The 18,908-nt window shown below is 47.2% G+C and overlaps 2 protein-coding genes across 5 annotated transcripts; both read right to left on the bottom strand.

Annotated features, from left to right (window-relative positions):
* Nucleotides 1-1,831: 1,831 nt before the first annotated feature.
* LOC105074850 (dipeptidase 2) lies at nt 1,832-6,940 on the bottom strand. 4 transcript variants are annotated; one of them, XM_010962506.3, is made up of 11 exons: nt 6,727-6,932; nt 6,215-6,421; nt 5,764-5,890; nt 5,316-5,445; nt 5,088-5,229; nt 4,718-4,787; nt 4,405-4,581; nt 3,942-4,026; nt 3,088-3,163; nt 2,297-2,432; nt 1,832-2,200 (listed from the first exon to the last, which is right to left on the bottom strand). In XM_010962506.3, the coding sequence occupies exons 1-11, from the start codon at nt 6,816-6,818 to the stop codon at nt 1,943-1,945; spliced, it is 1,500 nt and encodes a 499-aa protein (XP_010960808.1). In that variant the 5' UTR covers nt 6,819-6,932; the 3' UTR covers nt 1,832-1,942. The 4 variants fall into 4 exon arrangements, 3 of the variants coding, with proteins under 3 accessions (XP_010960808.1, XP_010960809.1, XP_045378230.1); XM_010962507.3 differs by having other exon boundaries at nt 6,215-6,471; nt 6,727-6,888; XR_012509257.1 differs by lacking the exon at nt 1,832-2,200 and adding an exon at nt 2,790-2,944 and having other exon boundaries at nt 2,296-2,432; nt 6,727-6,940.
* Nucleotides 6,941-14,335: 7,395 nt separating this feature from the next.
* Nucleotides 14,336-18,644, bottom strand: DPEP2NB (DPEP2 neighbor). Its single transcript, XM_010962508.3, has 2 exons — nt 16,357-18,644; nt 14,336-15,240 (listed from the first exon to the last, which is right to left on the bottom strand). Exons 1-2 carry the CDS (start codon nt 16,421-16,423, stop codon nt 14,939-14,941), a joined length of 369 nt encoding a protein of 122 aa, XP_010960810.1. The 5' UTR covers nt 16,424-18,644; the 3' UTR covers nt 14,336-14,938.
* Between the last annotated feature and the right edge of the window lie 264 nt (nt 18,645-18,908).

Raw genomic sequence — 18,908 nt, 5'->3', positions numbered from 1 at the left:
AACTTATGTCTTTTCCTTTTTTTTTTTAGATTCCTCATGTGAGTGATATCATATGGTATTTTTCTTTCTCTCTTACACACATTTTAATGTATTATTTAATGGTTAATTTTTCCAGAACGTTAAAATAGTTGAAAAATATTAAAGAACCAAAAAGTATGTGTATTAAAACTCACAATGTTATTTTATATTTCTATATTTTATTTATACTCAAACCAGAATTATAATTTTACTTTCCTGGGTTTAATGAAAGCACACTCATGAATAATATTTTTAAAACCTCTTTGCTTAGCTCATTTTCTATTGAGAGGGTACATGTTTGACAATTTCTCTTGACTAACTGACAATCTCAAATACAAATACTTTTAAAATAACTACAGCTTACCGAGACTTCTTAATTACAGGATGCTACTGTGACTAGCATAGTTAAAATTTTTTTCAAGGCTGGCTATTGCCAAATTTGGATAAGATTCCACTAAGCAAAATTTGTGAATCAATTTTAAAAGATCCAAACACAATGCTGATTTTCTATTACAAAGCATCAGTATTGCAGGTTCCTTAAAACTGTCTGTTGGAACTTCTACAGAACTTAAAATTTCAGAATTTATTAGCACCAAATCAATGTCTGCTTTTGACAAATCAGATGTATTCATAGAACATAACTTTTCTGCAGTTAAAAATTCAAAATCTGAAGACCCTGTTTAAATTTTTATACTTCCATTTCAAATGTGAAAATAGGGCATCTCTAGTCTCCTTAATTTCTTTTTGATATGCACTTTCCCATAACAATTGATATTCCCATTAGGTGGTTTATATATTTCCAGTTTCTCTCTCTACTTTTGTTGGTCTGAAAATGTATTTACTTTCCTTCATTTTTGAAGAATATTTTCACTGTCCACAGACTTCAACATTGGTAGTTACTTTCATTCATCAGGTTAAAGGTATTCCACTGTGTGTGGATTTCCATTATTTCTGTTGAAAATTCAGTTGTCAGTTTTATTGTTGTTCCTCGTTAATATGATTTGTTTTAATATGGCAGCTTTTAAGGTAATCTTTCATCTTTGGCTCCTTGAAGTTTGACTTTGAAGTGCATTTGCATTATTATGAATAGGGCTGCTATAAATATTATTTCATATGCCTTTTGGGAACATATTATGCATTCCTCTTGGATTTATACCTGAGGTGAAATTGCTCAGTCATGGAATATGTGTAGATTATCAGTATTAACTATTATTTTTATTAGTCATTATCTATTATTATCATGTTATGTATTATTAGCTCTCATTATTAATGCAATGTACTAACCCTTAATGTATTAACTCTTAATTCTGGCTATTCAGTTGCTATTATCATTAATGGACTGGGAGCAGGATGGGGTAGTTCTCAGAAAGGAAGTGGCTAAGGAGCAGAGAAGGAGCTGGGCCCACATCTGGAGCAGTCCAGCCATTGGAGATCCATGGCCCATTAAGGAGGCTGACATTCTGGGCTCTGTCCTAATAGGAACAAAGATCATATGTGATCCAGGCAGGTTCTCTTCTTGGGAATCTGAACCAGAATTCCCTGAAAGATCCCCAGGTGGTGGTCAGTGGGTCAGGATGTGGATTGAAGTTAGTTACTCAGAGGGATCCAAGTAAGGTCCACCCTCACGCAGCCAGAGCCACCCATTGTGGCTCTGTCCTCTTCCAGGCAGAGCCCAAACACCTGAGTTTCCTCAGACCACTGCCAGCAGCTCTTCCTTGAGTATCTGGTGGTTGAACTGCAGGATCCCCCACCAAACATCACCAGTATTGGGAGCCTGCATCACCAGACCCCACCACAGAGAAGGACACTCATGCTGATTCCATGTGTGAAACATTTATTTTCAGGAAATGTTTGTGCTTGCATGCGAGGGAACTTTGTGGGTTGTCTGCAGCTGCCAAAATGACATCTGACAAGATTAACTGGATCACCAGAGCCACAGAATGAGGACTGGGAAGGCAGCAATAACTTTGAGGCCTGGGGCCATGTAGGGGTGGAATTTTGAGAATGACCACTTAGGTGACAAAATGAGTTTCCCATGCACTGGAGTCTCGGTTAGTTTCTGGTCTGGAGCCAGATTCTGTCTTTGATGAGGATGTGGGAGGATGGAGCGGCAAGAGCTGCCCAGCTGCTCATCCGGGAACTCGTCCTCCAAGGGACTCTGCCCCTTGTTTTCCTCCCGTACCTGGAAGCGGCAGTCAGTGGGCAGCAGCTCCCACAGCTCCCCCAACCATCCACCTGCTCAGACCCCTGAGCTCCTCTTTTGCCCAGCCCAGCATACCTGTTCCACCTGTCTGAAGACTCGCAGCAGGTTTCCTCGAAGGACACCCTGAAGCTCTTCCTCACTCCAGCCACGACTCAGCAACTCCTCTATCAGTACTGGGTATGTGGACACGTCCTCCAGCCCCTGAGGGAACCTGTGTGGCCGCCAGCCAGCCAGCTGTTGGGCCTCAGCCCTGTTCCCTGGTCCTGAGTCAGAACCTCAGCCCTATGCATCCAGGGTCCACTGAACCCCACCCCTGGTCAGATATGGGAAATGGAGACTTGGAGAGAGTAAATGATTCACCCCTGCTCTTCATCCATCAGAAGGAGGCTGCAAAAGCTCCTTGAATATTCATCAGAACTCACTGAATTGTACTAAGATCTATGCCTTTTACTGAATGCAAGAATTTCCTCTATTTACAAATAGAAGAAAACCTTTTTAAGAACTAGGTTGATCCCCTGCACACACAGACCCAGCTGCAGGCAGAGAAGACAGTCAGTCCACACCATACCTTGCTAAAAGTCTGCTCCAGGGCCTTGGGCCTGCCAGCACTGAATGGGTGCAGATGCTGGGCAGATGAGCTCTGTCTGGTGGTTTGACCAAATGTGATGACCTTGAGTAGGTCCAGTGGGCTATACATAGACAGGAAAGCCCAGGAAACAGACCCTGGGAGAGGAGAGATGCCAGCTGGGCCAGCAGACCTGAGGCTGTGGTCAAGGCCATAAAGACCACAGTGTGGTGGGCCTGGTGGCTGTGAAAGCCCCCCTGCTGCACAGTCAGCCCACGTCAAGCCACAGGGAAGCACTTACCGGCCAGCTCCATCATAATCTCCACCAATCCCAATAAACTTGGATCCAATGACTGCCCTGATGTGGTCGAAATGATCTGAAGGATGGAGAGTCAGTGGTGTGGGGCTTCCTGGACAGGGGTGGGAGTGGGGACTGGACTCTGTTACAGATTCCCCTTCTTGCAGCCTGTATGCCACACAGGCCAGTTCCTTCATGGCCTGGCACCCAGGATACCAACTTGACAGCTCTGAGGGTTGATCTGAAGTGGTTCATGGCCTGGCACCCAGGATACCAACTTGACAGCTCTGAGGGTTGATCTGAAGTGGTTCATGGCCTGGCACCCAGGATACCAACTTGACAGCTCTGAGGGTTGATCTGAAGTGGTTCCTACTGGACTTCAGATCTGGAGTGGACCCCAGAGCCACCCATTTGGGCCATTTCCCATCCAAGGTTCACTCTGCTTCACAGTCTCCTTGAGAAACTGTGGGTGCTCCTTTCCATGGGTGTGGAGGATGAACGAGGGACAAGAGTACAACCGACAAAGATTGTCAGAGACTTAAGGAGCTGTCCAATTCACTGGCCAGAGGCAGGGGCAAGGCACTTTCAGAGTCCCTGAAGAGGCGCAGATGGTTGGCACTTGGGCTCTGTGCCTGATTGCCTCACTTATGTGTATCAATATCACAGTTTCAATGCTGTGTCTCTAGTTCCACATGGCACCAAGATGCTGTTTACTCTCCATTACTGGGTTTTGGAAGGAGCTGAGCCTATTGCCAACAGGTGGATCAAACCACTGGGGCTGTTGTGAGGTTGTCCCCAATTTTGGACCCAGATTCACATCTAAATCAGAGCTTCAGAGAGCCCAAGGTGAGGCTTACCTGCCACAGTAGACACGTTGGCTAACAGGTTGCACTGCAGCACCCCCACTGACAAGGACACCATCACAATGCCACCATTCTTCTTCTGCCAGGTGGACAAATGGACACTCAGCTTCGCCCTCCAGCACTACTGCCTGCCTGTTCACTCTCTCGGCTCCTATGAGGACGGTGTTCAGCCCTGGCTTTGAGGTCAGAAGAGACTTCTCTCTGGGTTTGTGTGAATGGAGGAGTCTCAGCCCTGGTCTGCGTGGTGTTTTGGCTCTGGGTTTGTGGGTTTGGAGGAATATTTACCACCTAGAATCCCACCTAGGGTTTAAGAGTTCAGGGGCTGTGGGCTGTGGGTTTGTGGGGCAGAAGATGCTCCACCTGGGGTTTGGGGAAGTTGAGGGAACAGGAACTCAGGTTCAAGGGCTCCTAGCTTGAACCTCTTGCTTTAGGTTTCACGGCCAGGGTAGTCTCTCACCAGAAGCTGCAGGATATCATCAGGAACATTCCGAGTGTCCCTGCACACGCCCCGGGCAGCTGAGTGGGAGAAGATCACGGGTGCCTGTGACACTTCTAGGGCTCGCTGTGCCACGGCGTCTGAGACATGGGACAAGTCTACCATCATTCCCAGACGGTTCATTTCTGCCACCACCTTCTGCAGGGGCAGGTTGGGGAGACAGCATCAGGGCTGCATTTATCTTGTGTGCATTTATCTTGTGTGCATTTATCTGTAGGGAACTGATTGGGCACATACATTCATGTGGGGCAGGGTATGGAACCAGGGTCCTTACCTCACCAAAGCTGGTCAGCCCGCTCACATTGTTGTAGAAGGGGTGGATACCCTTAGCCGAGCTCTCTGCCCTGTTGGATGGCCAGGAGGCAATCTGACTGGTGGCATGACTTGGCCATAAAAGCCTAGCTAGAAGCCCTACTGGACCTTCTACACCTGCAACTCCCTGGTGTGAGAGCAGGGACCCAAGCTTGGCTGTGCCTGGCAGTAAGAGGGCCTTCTGGGGATCCAGTCTTGCTCTGCAAATCCCAGCTCCCCTCCCTATTCCAGGTTCAGGGACAGATCCCAGGGGTAAAGCTTGGTTTGGGCCCCAGTGTGATCTTGGGCAGATTCCTGCCTCTGTAGGGCCATACCATCTGCACTGTGCTCACCAGGGTGTGTTGCAAGTGTGGGTGAGTGTCAGGTAGCGCACACCCAGCACGTAGAAGGTTCGCAAGACGGAGAGGCTACTGTCCAGTGAGTGGCCGCCTTCCACACCAATGAGGCAAGCCAATTTCTGGGTACTGTTCAGAGCTGGGGCAGATAGGTCACATGATCATTTTCAGAGGCTTAGGTAGCTCAGTCAAGTCTCTAGTACCCACCACCACCAGCCCACCTACCTTCAACCGAGGTCACAAGCTCCAGCTCAGCATAGGAGGCACACATGCGCTGGATGAGATCAATTTGCTCCAGGGTAAGGCGCACAGCATCCCGTTCCTGGGTCTGGCATGGGACGTAGGCTGACCAGAACTAGGAAAAAGCCAGGGGTTGGCTTGAACAGGGATTGCTTTGGAACTCCTTGGGCTTCTCATAGACTCCACAGCTGGCATAGCACTCACTGTGCCCACAAGTCACATGTAATGCTTTGCTTGTTCTGTGGTACTTGGATGCCCATCAAGTTGGCCCACTGTGACCTCTGCAGCCCCCAGCATCCATGTCATGGCACTTTTTAGGTCACTATAGTAACTGAGTTCCAATGTGACTAACTTGTGGTCTCTGAGGCCCCCGCACCCCAGCCCCCTGCATTCCTCAGCAGCCGTGGGGGCACCTCGGGTATCCCTGTGGTACCTGGGCACCCACGAGACCATCTCTAAGCCTGTTCAGGCTGGTCTGGCCGTGGCTGAAATTGTGCAGATTAACATCCTGTAGCCCATTGTGGTAAAACTGCCTCACGACCAGGGGCATGTCGTTGTGTCTGGAGGGAAGTCAAAGCAAATAAGTGGGTTCCTTAGGCCTTGGGATCAGGCAGGACATGTTGCCTGGCCTAGGCCAGCCCAGGGGTCCCCCACCCCATACCGTCACACAGACCATACTAGGATCCGCTGAAGCCTGGGTTGAGGGGTTCCCACCAGAGGGGATGACAGGAGGGGAAGCGCACCCATGGATGATGGGAGAGGACATCTAGGTTGATGTCAGGGAGTCTCCTCACTAGCCCCGCATGCTCCGGACCTCCGTCCCTGCCCAAGGGCAAGCTTGGCCCCCACCAGTCCCCGCTAGTCTCTACCCCGAACCTACGCACCCGTCCACGAGCGGGAAGTCCCGCATCAGGGCCCGTGCGCGCTCCCGCAGACTTGGGGCGCTGGAGGTGTCCGGCGTGGTCGGGGCGCCAGTTACTGGTCCCATCAGCAGCCACAGGAGGAGTAAAAGCAGCCACTGGCTGAGCGCACCGGGAACCTCAAGACCACTGGGCCACATGCTTCGCAGGGTAAGGGCCGCTATCGAGAGCCTGAGGGGCGGGCAGTGGGGTCTACACAGGCCACTCGGTGGCGCGTATAGCTGGGAGAGGAGCGGGCAACGAGTCACAGGACCCTGCGAACCGTGCGCTGAGAGCCGCGTTCCGCGAAGCACGACCTCCAGGGGGCGGCACTGCCCTCTGGCCATCCGCTAAGATGGAGCTGCTACAGGGATCGCAGGCCTCCCCCACGAGCCCACTCGCCTCCCATCGCGGGTTCCCTCAGCCCCTGACCCTCTCCCCACCCACACTGCTCCGAGGGGTCCACCCCAGATTGCTCTCCCGCACCCGCCTCTAACCTTGCTGTCCGAGAGTCTGGCCGACTCTCTCTCTCTCTCTCCAATAGTGGCCTTGAGCCACAAGGCCTCTTCAGATCACATCTTGTCCTCATCTGCCTGCAGCCTGTCCTGCCCACCCCGAGGGCTGCGTGCGAGTGTCTCTGTGGCCACAGTGCTCTGGGCTTTTGGTTTCCTGGTGCTGAGCCACATCGGGTGGGTGTGGGGGAGGAGAGAGTTTCTTGAAATGGGGAATTAATGTTGTGGATTCTGGATTCTGGATTCTTCCCTGCCCCTACCCTTCTCTCTTCCCCTACTTTACTCCTTTGCCTGTATTACTGTTTCCCTGGGACTCCAGCCAGCAACTGGGAACTGTCAGAGGCACCATTTTCTCCTCTTACCCAGTCAGCCTCAAGAACAAGCTCCCTCAGGAGTTGCTACACCTCCCTAGGGCCCAAATAGAGAGAGTTTAGGGATGTGAACTGAGCAATCATCTAGGGAGAGTCAGTGACCTTTTACACAGCAGAGCAGAAACACAGAGCAGACTATTTGAATGGAAGAAAATGAAGTGGCAGCAGAACCCCCATCCCAGCAACCTTTCTCCTGAACTACTGGCTGACCTGCTGGCCAGGATCCCTCCTACCTTAGTGTTGAAGGCCCGGCCTCATTGAGGTCAGAAGTAGGGGTCCTGAGGAGAGGCCTGGCACCTGGGTTCTGAGACTATACCCACCTTATTTTGTGGCTCTCATGGTTCTGGCTCTCCCAGAAACCTCAAAGACCAACTTCCTGTCCTTGCTTGGAGGCCCCACCCCATTGCCATTTCCAGCCTCAGGCCCTCACCCTAACTTCCTCCTCTAGGAACAGTCCCCTGCCACCACACACACACACATGCACACACCAACACACACACATACACACACATACTATGCCTTCTCACAGAAGCTCCACCACTGAGATGTTTCAGGGACTTTGCCCAAACTCCTTCATCCCCAGCCTCTCAAGGATCCACTCTGATCCTTGGCACCCCTTGAGCTGTTCCACCTTTGGAACCTTTTCCAGGTGTCAGGAGTGACTAGCACAGGGGTAGTGACCTAAGTCTGAGCCTTGGAGACCCTAGAAACCTCCCTAAAAATGAAATGAGTAAAACTCTTCTAGAGGGACTAGAAATCCTGGGCTACCCAGAAGGGGAAGGATCTGAGCTTGTGTGTATTTGAGGGGCTATGCATTTGACCTTTGTGCTTGCAGGCCAGAAGAAGGGCAAACCACTGGCACTGTGCTGGAGGTGGGTCTACTCCCTGCTTACTGCAGCTGGAGGGTTCTCTAGGCAGCCCCACTGCAGGGCGTGAGTCCCTTTGGGCTCTGCTTCAGAGAACAGCAGGGTGTATCCCTACCCTAGGTGGCTTGGGCACCTAAACTCAGACCTGGCTCTCTTTCCTCCACAGCCACCCCGTGCCCCGGCTGGCCAGAAGCCGCCACAGTCACTCTTGCTGCCAAGTAGGGAGAGGGAGGAGAAGCTCTTGGATCTCCTGGTTTTGAGGCCAAAAACATGGGCTTGGGGGATAAATAGCTTGTTTGTTCCACTCTTTGTCCCCAGGGAGTGAGGACAAATAAATGGCAGCTGCTAACAGAAGTATGGGAAGAGAGAATTTAGCTTGTTTTTAGCTTTTTTTTAGCTTTTTTTTTAGCTTTTTTCCAGGGACTGGATGTCTAACAACACCCTAGAGATAGGCTGTGTTGAGCTAGAGAAGGTGGGTACCAGCAAATTTTCTATAACATTCAGCTTCAGTCCTTAAACAAGCTGGCACTGCTGGCCGTGGCCTTGAGGTGACCATATAATGACGATCACAGAAACACAGATACATCCAGATCCTTATACTTAGACTCAGGGGCAGGGCACAGAGATGGCCTTGGGTGAGGTCAAGGGGAGGACAGGCCACTCTTTTGGTTAAAATCTGCTTTCTCCTTGGGTATGAGTGCTCCCATGCCCCTATGCAAGTGAACTCAATGAGGCCACGACCACCATATCCCAGCACCTGGCCCCACAACCTGCACTCAACCAGCAGGTGCTTAACCAGCATTTGTTGAAAAGCGAGTTGACTTGATGCTCAGGGGGCTGCTGCCTTCCCTTCCTTCCCAGGACAAGGGCATATGCCAACAGTGATGATGTGTCAGAGAAGCTGAAGTTACTGTATGCCTGAAGTGGTGCTAACTGTTAGTGGCACACAGTACATTCAGTCTTCACAATAGCCCACAAGGTAAGTTTTCTATGTGGAAAAATTGAGATTCTGCTAGATGAACTTAACTTTTTTACCCAAGAGCTGGCAAGTTTAGCTGGAATCTGAAACTGAAATTCCCTTATGCCCAGATCTTTCAAGCTTTGCTTCTAATTCCATTCTCCCTCTATGACCACCCCAGGTTCAAAGCAGTTGCCTAGCTGATGGATGCCTTTTCCTCGACCTCTGTTCCCCTCTGTCTGGAGGCCTCCCTGAATACAAATCTGGAATGCTGGGCAGCAGAATTCCTGAATTTGGGGGCAGTCTGTGAGGACAATGGGACTGAGATTTTGTGGAGGAGAAATACACTTAGGTCTCTGTTGTCTGGGGCTCTCTGGGACCCCAGTCCAGACCCACTCAGACACGGTCTTTGTCTCTTTTGGCTCTTCCCTATGGGTGCTCCAGGCCCTAGGGGGCAGAGCTTTGGAGAATGACTGCCAGCTGCTTGACAAAGTCTGCCCTGTCTGCTTCTGCACATGCCCCCTCACCTCTTCAGTACTGCCAGGCCCATCAGGGTTGGCCCTTCTTCAGTGAGGAGGGTTCATGGGATGTAAGGAAGGCATCTGATGAAGACAGCAGTGGTAGGGACAGTAGCCCACTGGCCCTGGGACAGAACTCTCCTTAAACCTGGCTGAGACGGAGGACAGGTGTGGGGAGACCAGCTGCTGGACAGGCAATTGCTCACAGTGGTGTCCTCCTGGCCAAGTTTCATACAGGGGTTCCTTGGACTTCTTGAATTCCAGGACATCCTTACATCCATCTATTTGTCCAGATATCCTTTACTGATCCCCTGTTGGTGCTGGCCCTTTGCTGGGGTGTGCAGTGAAGGGGCTGGACAAATCTCCAGTTCTCCATCCCATGGTGCCAGCATAAGCACACAGAAGACTGGGCTGTGGGGGCTCCAGGTGCTGAGAGTCAGCCCTGATCAAGCAAATGTTAATCCACAACATATATGATTTCTCATTTAGCCTCAAGTTCAGACTTGCTGTCTCTTGTTCAACCCAGCCTGCTCATCTTTGAGGCCTCTTAGACCTGTCCTCTGCAACACCATGCTCCACACACTACACCCTGCTCCAGAGCCCGCCCTGCTTCCTGTTTCTATATGGGAATCCTGCCCTCCATTGCCTGGCTTCCATGGCTTGCACAAACTAGTTTACTCTCTGAAGGTGACCACCTGAGCCCTCACTGATTCCAGATATGGCCAAATGTCAGACTGCACCTGAGAAGCTTTTATTTTTATTTCTTTTAACTTATTAGGGAAATTTTTCCAACATATAAAAAAGTAGAGAGAAGAGTATAATGAATCCCTATGTACTCTTTGTCCAGCTTCAACAGTTATCAACTGGTGGCTCATCTTGTTTCATTATACCTTACCCATTTTTCTCTCCCTCCTTTTAATTAATCAGTCGGCCCTTACTGGGCCCAATGGGCAACTAAGAACTATTTTTTATTGAAGTGTACTTGATTTACAATGTTGTGTTAGTTTCTGGTGTACAGAGTAGTGATTCAGTTTTATATATATACTTACATATATATAAGTATATAATATAATATATATATTTACATATATACATATACACACACACATATTCTTTTTCATTATAGGTTATTACAAGATATTGAGTATAGTTCTCTGTGCTATACAATAGGACCTTGTTGTTTATCTATTTTATATCTAATAGTTTGTGTCTGCTAACCCCAGATTCCTAACTTATCCCTCTCTTCCCTTTTCCCTTTGGTAACCATCATTTGTTTTCTATGTCTGTGAGTCTGTTTCTGTTTTGTAAATAGGTTCATTTGTATCATCTTTTAGATTCCATATATAAGTGATATCATATAATATTTGTCTTTGACTTAACTTCACTTAATATGATAATGATAATCTCCAGGCCCATCCACGTTGCTGCAAATGGTATTATTTTACTCTTTTTTTATGGCTGAGTGGTATTCCGTTGTACATATATACCACATCTTCTCTACGCAATCATCTGTCAATGGACATTTAGGTTGCTTCCATGTCTTGGCTATTGTAAATAGTGCTGCTATGAACCCTGGTGTGTGTGTATTTTTTCAAATTAGAGTTTTCTCTGGATATATGCCCAGGAGTGGGATTGCTGGATCATATGGTAACTCTGTGTTTAGTTTTTTGAAGAATCTGCTTAGTGTTTTCCATAATGGCTGCAACAAATTACATTCCCACTAACAGTGTAGGTGGATTCCCTTTTGGCCATACTCTCTCCAGCATTTATCTTTTGTGGAGTTTTAATAATGGCCATTCTGACTGGTGTGAGGTGGTACCTCACTGTAGTTTTGACTTGTATTTCTCAGATAATTAGTGATGTTGAGCATCTTTTCACGTGCCTATTGGCCATCTTGCTTCTATAGAATATTTTAAAGCAAATCAAACATTTATTTCATCCATATTTAAGATTGCATCTCTAAAAGATAGGGATCTTTTTAAAAGTCAAATCATGGCAGAGGATCTGAATAGACATTTTCCCAAAGAAGGCATACCAGATGGCCAACAGGTACGTGAAAATGTGCTCAACATCAGTAATTATTAGGGAAATGCAAATGGAAACCACAATGAGTTGTCATCTCACTCCTGTTAGAATGGCTATTATCAAAAAACCAAGAAATAAGTGTTAGTGAGGATGTGAAGGAAAAGGAAATTTTGCACACTGTTGGTGGAAATGTAAACTGGTGCAGCCACTATGGAAAATATTTTGGAGTTTCCTCTAAAAATTAATAATAGAACTACCGTATGATCTATCAATTCCACTTCTGGGCATTTATCCAAAGAAAATAAAAACACTAACTCAAAAAGATACATGCACCCCCATGTTCATTGCAGCATTATTTTCAATAGCCAAGATATGGAAGCCATCTAAGTGTCCATCAGTGGATGAATGGATAAAGAAAATGTAGTATATGCACACAATGGCATATTACTGAGCCATGAAAAAGAAGGAAATCTTGCCACTTGAGACAGTATGGATGGACCTTGAGGGCATTATGCTAAGTGAAATAAGTCAGAGAAAGACAAATACCACATGATCTCATTTATATATGAAACCTAAAAAAAATCCCCCAAAACTTATACAGAGACTATATTAGTGGTTGCCAGAGGCGGGGTTGGGGAATGGTGGGGTAAAGAGGGTCAAAAGGGACAAACTTCCAGTTACAAATAAATAAGTCATGGGGAATCAATGTAGAGCATGGTGACTGTAGTTAATAATAATGTATTACATAGTTGAAAATTGCTGAGAGAGTATATCTGAAAAGTTCTCATCACAAGGAAAAAAATTTGTAATCATATATGGTGACAGATGTTAACTAGAGTTCTTGTAGTGATCATTTTACAATATACACGAATAGTGGATCATTATGTTGTATACCTGAAGCTAATATAATGTTATATATCTACTATACCTAAATAAAAATAATTTTTAAAAATACAGACCACCATACTATTATGGCACCTAAAAAAGTAAACAATACTTCCTTAATACCATAAATTATCTATCATGTTCAAATTTCCCTGATTGCCTAATTTTTAAATAATTCATTTAAATTACAGCATAGATAAGACCCTCCCCCCATATTGCATTTGGTCATTTTGTCTCTTAACCTCTGGGCTCCTCTTTTTCCTTCCTTGCAATTTATTTGTTGGAAAATCACATCCTCTGTCCTTTGGAGTTTTCTGTTTTGGAATTTGCTGATTGTAGCCCATGCTTTCATTTCGTATGTTCCTCTGTCCCTTGTATTTCCTATAAGCTGGTTGTTAAGGGAAGCTTTCAAAACTGCAAATTTCCAGACTCCACCCTAAAAACATATTCAGTAGAACTGTTGTGGGTGCTGGAAGTCTCTAATTTTCCTAAAAACCCCAGGTGGGGTCTGTTTGCCTGTTTGGGAATTGACAACCTATCTGACTCTGCCAGTAACCACAAGTCTGCTTCAGTCACACCAAGTATCAGAGAGCAATACTACAGTTCTAATTTCCAGTGGTGGGCAGTGGGAGTCACTGCAGGAAGAGGTATTAGCTATCTTTCGTGGGTTAACTGAGACTCATAGTGCACATTTTCTGGAAGCCCCAAGGCCTGTGTCTCAATCCTCCAACCCAGGTCAAGGAAACTTCCTAAGTTAGCGGGACCTTTCCTAGCCTTCAAAGTGTTGGGGGAAGGAGCAATAGTCTTCCTGATGTGGCCCCTGAGGACAAGTGTGCTGTCCACAGGATGGGTGGCTTCACCTGGGCCTGGGGACAAAGAGCTGCTGATAGTGCCCCCTTCTGTTACGGGCTGATGAGGCAGGTGGGCCTGGGAACACAGACCCAGATCCTGTGCTCTTCCTTCTCTGCTGATATTCCCCCACCCCCACTCCCCCAGGACCAACTGTCCCCTTAACTGCTGAGAGAGACGTTCCACTGGTAACAGCCAGCCAGCCCCTCACTACCATGGCACACAGAAGTCAGAGTAGTCTTTTTAGCATCTACATCAGATCACTTTACTACCCTGCTCAAACCCCTCCCATGACTTCCCATCACACTCTTCACCATGGCCAAAAGGGCTGCTGTGGTCTGGCCCATTCCTACTCCTCCAACCACATCTTTCATTCTTTCTCCTCCCTGGTCACACTGGCCTTTCTGCTGGTCTTAGAATAGGCTGGCTTCATTCCTACCTCAGGGTCTTTATACTTGCCATTTCCTCCTCCAGGAATACTCTTCTTTCATCTCCTCACATGACTCCCACTCAACATCTCCACTGAAATATCAACTCCTCAAAGAAGCCTTCCCTGACTACCTTGTGTAACATAGAAACCCCTTATCATTCTGTCTTCTTATCCTATTTTACTTTTTTTGGTAAATTACAATTACTTGAAATTATAGTATTTGTCCCTTTCTTTAGTTTGTGGGTGCCGTGAGGAGAGGGGCTTCGATCATCTCATTCACTGAAATATCCCAAGCAACTAGCACAGTGGCTGGTATGTAACTTGTGTTCAGTAAATATTTGTTGAATAAATGGATTGATGGATGGGTGGATTGGTAGATGGAACAGCATCTTCTTAGTCCTGCCTCTCCTCTCCTTAAACACACACACACATATTACTCATCAGGCTCTGCATTTCTTAAAGAACCTGCCTATGTCCTGCCCCAGTTTGCACAGGTGTTACTGCAGGAGCCACACAGTTAGAAACTCCCTCCAAAGGTCCTTTCTAGAAGCAGAAGTGGGAATATGGGAATGTGGGAATATATTTAAAGGGAACAGGGAGGTTTGGGGCCTGTGCCTTGGACAAGCTGGATTTCAAGCCAAACACTGTCAAAGAAAAACATTTTATTGAGCCATAAGGGACCCCACATGGGCCAGAAAGGGCTGGGAATAAAGGAACACATGAGCCTCAGGACAGGGTGGGGTGGGGTGGGTGCTGCTCCACTCTCTATCCTGTTCTTGCTCCAGGGAGCAGGTCTTTCTGGGTCTCTTCATATTTCCTCTTGAGGCAGGAGGCTCCTTGGGTAGCCACTGATTGCTTCTTTTAGTTTCAAAAAGCCCGGCTTCCCTTGGTTTGTATTGGTGGTCACTGGCAATGACTCAGGGCAGGAGCCCCAGTGGTAGACTGGGCCCTGCTAAGACCATTGTGCATCCTCTCTCTACTCCTGGATCCTCCTCAGCTTGCAGACTTTTCTTTCTTCTGCCCGAGAAGGGACTCCCCAGGATTGAGCAGAAGAACATCAGGTTTTCTTCCAGGCCAGCTTCAGCCCGGGGATGTTCAGAGCAGACTCTCATTTCAGATCTGTTTCTGAGGCTCCTTGCTTATGGCTAATTAGTATGGAAAGAAGCTCCTGGTTGAGGAAGTCTCAGACAGAACAGCACAGGTTCTAATCTCCAGTAGTGGGCAGTAGGGGTCACTGCAGGAAGAGGCATTAGCTGACGTAGGCAGTTTGACGTTTGCCCTCTCTAAAGAGTGGCTCAACCAGCGAGCTTCTGTCGGGTTAACCTTCTGCCACTGTGCTGCAATTGCCGAATTTTGGGGCTGGAGCAACCTAGGTCTTTGTCCGACTCTGCCAGAGTTCGCCGTCTCTTGGGAGTGTGGCTGGGGACTGGCTTCTCTGCTTCCACCTTTGCAGGGGTGGCCACAGGAGCATCCCCATAGGCCCGGTAGCCACCAACCAGGCAGTATGTCTCCCCATGCCAGCCCACCTGGGTTTCTCCACACCCTCGATAGAGGACATGGTAGTGACCAGGTGTAGGAGGAGAAATGGGAGCCACTGCTGATGGAAAGAAAATCAGACTGGATCAGTCACTTCTACTGTATGTAGTTTCCTGACAGAACCTCCCCTCTCTCATGTCCCTCCCAGTTTCTGGCTGAAGCCCTTTAATCTGCTTGACATCCAAAACGCAGCCTTGGCCCATCACCTCTGTGAGTCCCTAGAGAAGGGACATTGGCTGCAAAAGCAAACCCTGGAGCCTATGGCTGCAGCAGACCAGGAAATTTGTTTCCCATTCCCACGGAAAACAGTAGAACCCTAAAATAATTGCATTCAGGATGCCCTCAATCTCCCCCTTCCACAACAGAGAAAATTTTCTTAAGGCCTGCCACTTCTAAGGCTTTAATGGAAATGCCTCTCAGATTTTGGAAAAAAAAGAATCTAATATAAATTGGTTAAGAACCCTTCCTACCTTGACAACTTCTCTTGGGCCTCATTCATACTGCCTATTTCAACCACACTGAACTCTTGCCCTCTGATCCTTTCATCTAGATAAGAAAAAAGCCAAATGCTGAGGCAGAGTGACCAGGAGGTTCAGAATCAGATTCTGGGTACCAGGTCTAGGCTCACATTACCCAACCTCCTGGGCCATTTCCTCAGTCCTGCAGTCTCATTATCACTTCATCACTCCCCTTGGTTCTGCTGTTCTTCTCATCAATATGGCACCACTCTTTCCCTCAGTACTCAGCAGCTCAGTCTGGGATGTGTCTGAGGGGGCCCATGTAGATGTCTGCATCACAGCATGAAGGTGCCTGGGTTTGAAGGTGAGGTTCAAGAGTGGCCATCTTTCTCAAACTGCTCCATCTATCATTTGCCAACAAAAATGCACTTGACTTTTGTTAAAAGGCCAATCAGGAAAGGGTCTGAATGGAAGTATCCTGTAGTTCAAAGGCGAAGACTACATTTATAAAGATTAGAATCTTTCTGTATCCTTACCCAGGGATGGCATTTCACTTGTCCTCAGCAGTCAGCACTGTGGGTCCCTGAGGGGACCCCAGGCCACTGGTATTACTTACAGCTGGGAAAGTGCTGAGGTATGTGTGGTGGGCAAGCCCAAAGGGAACATGTGGCAGCCAGGTGAGGCTGTGTGTATACCATGCCTCTTGTATGGATGCCTACCTGCTGTGCTGCCCTCCCAGGGGACAGAGGACAAGTTAGAGTGAATATAGAAGATCCGATCAGACATTCTCTCTCAGGCAACCAAAGAGATTGGTATCTAGTGAAGAACTTGTAGGGAAGTTTCTCCGAGAGCAGCACGTTTGCGTAGTCACACTGCCATGGAAACTGTGAGAAGGCCTGTGAGGTCATCATTCCCAGTGAGGTCACATAAGGAATCTGTGACTCGAGGGGCAGGCTTTAGGCTCTTGGGGTTTTGTAGAGGAGAGCAGGGTGGAGGTAGGAAGATACCTTGCCTGGCCTCTCACACCTGGGCCACCCCACCCACACCCTAGTCAAGTAGCCACTCCCTGTGGAGCATACCTGCTGACTGGCACAACCCCAGGGGCCACAGGAGGGCAAGAGAAGCTCACATTCTGAGACTGGCTTGAGAGGCAAGATTAGCCTAAGAGATAGTCAGGTTGTATGGCACTGACCCTAAGTTGGAGAGGCTGAGATTTGTGTGGACTCGGGAATCCTTGTGTGTCCTTGGCGGGGGGCCTGAAGGACAAGTTAGATTTTGACTCATGGAGAGAAGAGGGAAGACATTCCTGTTTGAAAGAATAAGAGCAAAGACACGCTCTTTTCGACCTTGTCCTACCCCAAATATAACTTCATAGAACCCTCATTTTTATAACTGAGGACTCAAAAAACCAAGAAGTTAAGGGGCCTACCCAGGTTACACAGGTAGTGGAGAGGTGTTCTGCTCAATGGTAGATTGATGTGGGAGCTCCAGATTTACAGCTCTTCACATTTCAAAGTGACACTGCGAGAGATTAAAGGTGCAAAATGAGGGTCCTGAATGACTTCACAAAGTGGGAATGATGGGCCCATTTTAATATGAAATTCAAAACAAATTCATGACAACATGATATAATAATACCTAATCACTACAATCCCCTCTCCCCTAGAAGTAAAAATCATTACACCCCTCTCTCCCACCACCATGAAAGGATGAGATGTAGACTTAGCAGCAGCCTAGGTGAGAAACGTGGGTTAACACTGAAGAGGTGTTACTAAAAGATAATTTGGTCCAACTAAGAGAAGAAAGAGACAACTCTGCCCTTAGTCCAGGCTTACAGGAAGGAACCATATTTGGGGCAGCCTTTGATACAGTGTGGCCATGAGAGAGAACCTTCCTTAGGAGGTGGTGCCTTGTCGCTGACCTTGAATAAGCAGAGATGGGACATTTGTTTACTGAGGCTGTTGCAGAGGGGATGTGCCCAGGAGGTAAAGGCTTCTTGGGCTACTGTCTGGAACCCTGGTTGAGAATCGTAGCACCTTCTCTCTACTTCTAAATTGCTTGAATTAACGTGGTACGTGTTAGGACAGATGAAGTCAGGCCTAATTAGAGCAGACTGCCTTTGGGAGTGGTAGGAGGTAAAATGTTAAGGGGCAGGCTCTGGAGGTTTGTCCTGGCAGGGCCAGCATAAGACCACTCAGTTTCTCCAAGGCTCCAGAAATTACTTGTCTGGAAGCATCCCTTTGATGTGGTGGCGGTACTGATACCTTACCAGGACTGTGCTGGGCTTCTGGGGAAGGAAGAATAAACGGCTTATCAACTTAAAAGGGCTTGAGACTCAGCCAGGGATTCCACAAAACAACTTAAAAAGACTTGTACATGGATTTTTGGGCCAACACTTGGAAAACATATCCAGATCTGGAATGGAGCTCAGGAATCTACACTTTGAACAAGCTTCCTGGGCAGTTCTACCATAGTGGTCCATGGATAGTGACACTTTTGAGTCAGTGGGCAATATTAAAAACTGCACCATCCAATAGATGTAAACAAGGAATGTTCAAGACAGGGATGTATAGTTATTCTATGCATGAATCACATTTGAGAAAAGCTAGCATGGTGGTTATAAGAACACAACTCTTAGGACAGACAGCCCAGATTCTGTCCCAAAATCTGTGTGATTTTGAGCAAGTTCTTTTATCCTTCTGATTTTGTTTCTTCATATGGAAAAGAGCTATGATTGTACATTTAGCCCTATATTCTCTTTTGGCAAAGGTTGCTCTGGGCCCATTTCTGTTCTCTGCCACTTAATCCTTTTCAGTGTGCAAGTATCTTTAAGTTGTTTTGTGAAGTATCATATTTGACTTTCAATTGTTCATTACCTTAGGCAAAGCTTATATAATGCTGCAGAGACTAGAAACTCGGAGATAATGAGAGGATGCTATATGCATATTTGGCCAGTTTTGTTAAGAAGTTTAACCTTCTCTCCTCTTCCTTTGCCACCAAGAGCTTGGATAGAAGGCACAGACTGGAAATGCACAATAAACAATACTTCTGTCAGTCTGCCATTTATTCTTTTGCCAGTACTTCCCAGATAGATTTCACTAAGTGCCTAAGCTTGTCACGGCCACTGTTGGTGAAGAAAATTTCTCTCTACTGTTAGTCACAATCCTTTTCTATTCTCCTGGGGGCCTAATGGATGTTTTAGGGGCAAGAAATAAGATCTAAATAAAATCTAAATTAAAACATCAATTTAATGAAAGAGCCCTAGTCCTAG

This window comes from Camelus bactrianus, chromosome 9 (assembly GCF_048773025.1).
Source record: "Camelus bactrianus isolate YW-2024 breed Bactrian camel chromosome 9, ASM4877302v1, whole genome shotgun sequence".
Classification (NCBI taxonomy): Eukaryota; Metazoa; Chordata; class Mammalia; order Artiodactyla; family Camelidae; genus Camelus; species Camelus bactrianus.
The sequence above is the reverse complement of the archived record's forward strand: the minus strand, read 5'-3'. Positions and strand labels throughout refer to the sequence as shown.